The following is a 5,000-nucleotide window of genomic DNA, read 5'->3' as shown; positions in this document are numbered from 1 at the left end:
CTGGTTTATATACCGGGGAGAGAGACACAGAGACACAGAGACAGACAGAGACAGAGAGACAGGCTGTGAGGGTCGCTGTGCTGGTTTATATACCGGGGAGAGAGACAGAGAGACAGAGAGACAGAGAGACAGGCTGTGAGGGTCGCTGTGCTGGTTTATATACCGGGGAGAGAGACAGAGAGACAGAGAGACAGGCTGTGAGGGTCGCTGTGCTGGTTTATATACCGGGGAGAGAGACAGAGAGACAGGCTGTGAGGGTCGCTGTGCTGGTTTATATACCGGGGAGAGAGACAGAGAGACAGGCTGTGAGGGTCGCTGTGCTGGTTTATATACCGGGGAGAGAGACAGAGAGACAGGCTGTGAGGGTCGCTGTGCTGGTTTATATACCGGGGAGAGAGACACAGAGACAGAGAGACAGGCTGTGAGGGTCGCTGTGCTGGTTTATATACCCGGGGAGAGAGACGGGGAGAGAGACACAGAGACAGAGAGACAGGCTGTGAGGGTCGCTGTGCTGGTTTATATACCGGGGAGAGAGACACAGAGACAGAGAGACAGGCTGTGAGGGTCGCTGTGCTGGTTTATATACCGGGGAGAGAGACAGAGAGACAGGCTGTGAGGGTCGCTGTGCTGGTTTATATACCGGGGAGAGAGACACAGAGAGAGACTCACACGCACGCACCGCGCAGGTGAATTGCAAACGCGTCTCGTTCATTCGGTCAGTTTGGACCGGGAAGGACGCGCAGACTCGCTGGACCCTGATACAGAAACTGCACAACACCCCCCCCAGCCGGACCCTGATACAGAAACTGCACTACACCCCCCCAGCCGGACCCTGATACAGAAACTGCACTACACCCCCCCAGCCGGACAAGAGCTCAGGTGAGTCTCATTATTAAACTCCCAGTGAAAGCAGGACTGGATCACACTGCTGTGCAGCGGGAGTCTCATTATTAAACTCCTAGTGAAAGCAGGACTGGATCACACTGCTGTGCAGCGGGAGTCTCATTATTAAACTCCTAGTGAAAGCAGGACTGGATCACACTGCTGTGCAGCGGGAGTCTCATTATTAAACTCCTAGTGAAAGCAGGACTGGATCACACTGCTGTGCAGCGGGAGTCTCATTATTAAACTCCTAGTGAAAGCAGGACTGGATCACACTGCTGTGCAGCGGGAGTCTGATTATTAAACTCCTAGTGAAAGCAGGACTGGATCACACTGCTGTGCAGCGGGAGTCTGATTATTAAACTCCTAGTGAAAGCAGGACTGGATCACACTGCTGTGCAGCGGGAGTCTGATTATTAAACTCCTAGTGAAAGCAGGACTGGATCACACTGCTGTGCAGCGGGAGTCTCATTATTAAACTCCTAGTGAAAGCAGGACTGGATCACACTGCTGTGCAGCGGGAGTCTGATTATTAAACTCCTAGTGAAAGCAGGACTGGATCACACTGCTGTGCAGCGGGAGTCTCATTATTAAACTCCTAGTGAAAGCAGGACTGGATCACACTGCTGTGCAGCGGGAGTCTGATTATTAAACTCCTAGTGAAAGCAGGACTGGATCACACTGCTGTGCAGCGGGAGTCTCATTATTAAACTCCTAGTGATACCAGGACTGGATCACACTGCTGTGCAGCGGGAGTCTCATTATTAAACTCCTAGTGAAAGCAGGACTGGATCACACTGCTGTGCAGCGGGAGTCTGATTATTAAACTCCTAGTGAAAGCAGGACTGGATCACACTGCTGTGCAGCGGGAGTCTCATTATTAAACTCCTAGTGAAAGCAGGACTGGATCACACTGCTGTGCAGCGGGAGTCTCATTATTAAACTCCTAGTGAAAGCAGGACTGGATCACACTGCTGTGCAGCGGGAGTCTCATTATTAAACTCCTAGTGAAAGCAGGACTGGATCACACTGCTGTGCAGCGGGAGTCTCATTATTAAACTCCTAGTGAAAGCAGGACTGGATCACACTGCTGAGTTGAGCACAGTTCTGTGGATTGTTTTAATTTGTCTTGAGATCAAAGGCATAATGCGTTTTGATTTTTAAAATTTGATTTACTTATTGTGAAAAGTCAATATTTATTAAAGGAGGCATTTCTCCCTTGTAGACATGGCTTTGAAGAGAGTGAATAGGATCTTACAGCTCAGCCACAGGGTGAGTGAACTGCAACGATAATAATAATAATAATAATAATAATAATAATAATAATAATACGACGCTATCCACTCACTTGACTGCATACTCATTAATATTCACACAGGTGAGCCTGACACGCCCCCTCCATGGCAGTGGGTGTGGCCTGCATCTGGGAGCCGCCACTCAAACAGGAGTGCCAATGGAGAGCCCCCGAGCGGTGTTTCGAACTTCAGAATGGGACCCTGTGAGTGCTGAGCGAGCGTTTATCACAGACACGCCTGCGCGCTTCACAACACCTGCAGGGCTGGGCAACCAGCTGCAAACATATTCTGGGTTATTTATTATTATTATGTCTCTCTCTCTCCCCCCTCTCTCTCGTCGCTCTCTCTCTCCTCTCTCTCTCTCTCTCTCTCTCTCTCCTCCCCCCTCTCTCACGCTCTCGCTCTCTCTCTCTCTCTCTCTCGCTAGGCCAATCACGGGGACCAGCACGTTGGCCAGTTCTACACCATTCCTCCCAGTCAGGTGAAAACCGTCTTCCCACATGGACTGCCTCACCGATTCCAGCAGCAGGTACTCACTCTGTGTGTGTGTGTGTTGCTGTGCAATGCAATGGGGACTCCTCTCTCTCTCTCTCTCTCTCTCTCTCTCTCTCTCTCTCTCTCTCTCTCTCTCTCTCTCTCTCTCTCTCTCTCTCGAGTGATCCCCCTCTTTCCTCTCCTCTTTTCAGATCAAGACGTTCAACGAGGCCTGCGTGATGGTGCGGAAGCCGGCGCTGGAGCTGATTGGCTACCTGAAGAAGGCAGACCCCGCCCACCCCAGCGTGCGCTACGTGCTCTGTATCCCTGACTGAAACGAATTACAAACAAGATCTGAGCTTGTTGCCTAGACACACTGGGGGCTGATCAAGCTGCTAGTGAAACCTGGACTGGAACACACTGCTGTGCAACAGGAGTCTGATTCACATCCCTGATCTATCTGTCTAAATATCCCACTTTACCACCAATATACTGTCGCTGTCCTCCATAAAATCAGCTAAAAACCTCCTTCAACCAATTATCTATCTACAGGGATGGGAATCAGACTCCCGCTGCACAGCAGTGTGATCCAGTCCTGCTTTCACTAGGAGTTTAATAATGAGACTCCCGCTGCACAGCAGTGTGATCCAGTCCTGCTTTCACTAGGAGTTTAATAATGAGACTCCCGCTGCACAGCAGTGTGATCCAGTCCTGCTTTCACTGGGAGTTTATTACCTCGACACACTGAAGCTAATCAAGCTGGTAGCAGTAAAATCTGGAATGGAGCGCCCTGCTGTGCAGCGGGAGTCTGATTCTCCTGCCTGCTGTGCGTGTCACACTGTGCTGTTGTCCTTGACTCTGTGTGTGTGTGTTAGATGGGGAGAGGGGCACAGGGAAGTCTCTGTCTCTGTGTCACGCTCTTCATCACTGCAGCCTGCAGGACTGGCTCATCCTGCACATCCCTGACGGTGAGTGAGGGGCGTGAGTCTGATTCCTGCTTCTGCACTTTAGTAAATGCCTCTCTGCTCTCTCCTCTTCCTCTCTCTCCCCTCCTCTCTCTTCTCATCTCCTCTGTTTCCTCAGCTCACCTGTGGGTGAAGAACTGCAAGGAGCTGATGCCCTCCTCCTATCACAGGGCTCGCTTTGACCAGCCAATCGAGTCGTCCGTGTGGCTCAAGAACTTCCGAGTCACTAACGAGCGCTTCCTGAAGCAGGTGGGGGTCGGGGGGGGGGCGATCACGCCTGTCCTGAATTGAGCCGGGACTCTGAGCAGAGATCATTGTAACAGTGCAGGATGGGAACTGGATTATAATCATTTCCAATTCAAATACAACCCCCCCCCCCCCCCCCTCTCTGCAGATCAAGACGAGTCAGAAGTACGTCTGGAGCAAGCGGGAGTTCACTGACGAGGGTCGGCCGCTAGGGGAGATCGTGGACCAGGTAAGAGTTCCTCTCTCTCCCCTGCGCTTCCTCTCCGAGCCCCTAGGTGTCTCTCTCAGCCTCGGTGCCTCTGTTTCAGGGAGTGGCCCGAGTGAAGAATGCCAGTGATGCAGTGGGAGTGGTTCTGAAGGAGCTGAAGGCCCAGGCCCGGCCCGGTTCCTATCGCCTGGTGGTCGGTGTGGACGGGGTCAACGCTCTGTGGGGACAGACCACCCTGCGGAAGGAGGACAGGAGTCTGGTACGTCTCTGTCTGTCCCTCTGCGTCTCTCTGTTTTATTATTCTGTAAGGAGGCGCGGTGGTCCCTGGGTTAGAGATAAGGGGGTCTTGATACCAGGAGGTTTGAATCCCAGCTCAGCCGCTGACTCCCTGTGTGCGTGCGTGACTCTGAGGTGAAGCTGAAGAAGGACTTGCTGTCTGAAACGTCCTGATTTTTATAATTGCTGGGTTTTTTTTTTTTTTTTTTTTTAATCAGTTGTTCACATTTCTGTGCAGCACGTTGTGTTTCTCTTTGTGTCCACGCTCTGTACTCTCGACACAGTAATCCTGCTCCTTCAGTCCGAGGGATTGACGTCTGTCTGTCTGTCTGTCTGTCCGTCTCAGATTGACCCCAGTGAGCTGACCCTCGTTCACAACCTGAGGAAGATGATGAAGAACGACTGGGTGAGTCGGGGGGTGATATAACAGACCCTTAAAAATCCACTCATATCGTGCATCGCGCAGGACATGCTAAGATATTCTGCATTGATCTCTCTCTCTCTCTCGTTTCAGTGCGGCGGAGCGGTGATCGCCACGGTAACGCAGACCGGCTCAGTCTTCACGCCTAGCTCCGCCTACCTGCCCCAGGAGCTGCTGGGAAAGGTGAGAGGTCATCCAAGGACTGTTTTTAGAGAACGGCGTTTCGTTAACAA

At 51.8% G+C, this 5,000-nt stretch overlaps 2 protein-coding genes across 15 annotated transcripts in view; both read left to right on the top strand.

Moving 5' to 3' along the window:
* Positions 1–836, top strand: part of LOC121306894 (octapeptide-repeat protein T2-like) — a 1,567-nt gene extending 731 nt beyond the window's left edge. For 3 of the 14 annotated variants that reach the window (XM_041238892.1, XM_041238885.1, XM_041238895.1), the window contains 5 exons: positions 1–62; positions 101–302; positions 341–418; positions 494–555; positions 594–690. The exon at positions 1–62 is cut by the window's left edge and continues 34 nt beyond it. In XM_041238892.1, the coding sequence (XP_041094826.1) occupies positions 1–62; positions 101–302; positions 341–418; positions 494–555; positions 594–690 (501 nt within the window). Of the gene's footprint in view, positions 462–493; positions 563–593 lie in introns of those variants that run through there. The other 11 variants (XM_041238890.1, XM_041238882.1, XM_041238884.1 and 8 more) reach the window with 9 other exon arrangements.
* Positions 789–5,000, top strand: part of dap3 (death associated protein 3) — a 5,975-nt gene continuing 1,763 nt past the window's right edge. The window contains exons 1-11 of the mRNA XM_041238881.1: positions 789–879; positions 2,108–2,154; positions 2,261–2,380; positions 2,605–2,706; positions 2,864–2,972; positions 3,527–3,619; positions 3,735–3,865; positions 4,011–4,091; positions 4,171–4,329; positions 4,693–4,752; positions 4,861–4,950. Coding sequence (XP_041094815.1) covers positions 2,110–2,154; positions 2,261–2,380; positions 2,605–2,706; positions 2,864–2,972; positions 3,527–3,619; positions 3,735–3,865; positions 4,011–4,091; positions 4,171–4,329; positions 4,693–4,752; positions 4,861–4,950 — 990 coding nt within the window. The 5' untranslated portion in view covers positions 789–879; positions 2,108–2,109. The remainder of the gene's footprint in view (positions 880–2,107; positions 2,155–2,260; positions 2,381–2,604; positions 2,707–2,863; positions 2,973–3,526; positions 3,620–3,734; positions 3,866–4,010; positions 4,092–4,170; positions 4,330–4,692; positions 4,753–4,860; positions 4,951–5,000) is intronic.

Source organism: Polyodon spathula, chromosome 51 (assembly GCF_017654505.1).
Source record: "Polyodon spathula isolate WHYD16114869_AA chromosome 51, ASM1765450v1, whole genome shotgun sequence".
Taxonomy (NCBI): domain Eukaryota; kingdom Metazoa; phylum Chordata; class Actinopteri; order Acipenseriformes; family Polyodontidae; genus Polyodon; species Polyodon spathula.
The sequence above is the reverse complement of the archived record's forward strand: the minus strand, read 5'-3'. Positions and strand labels throughout refer to the sequence as shown.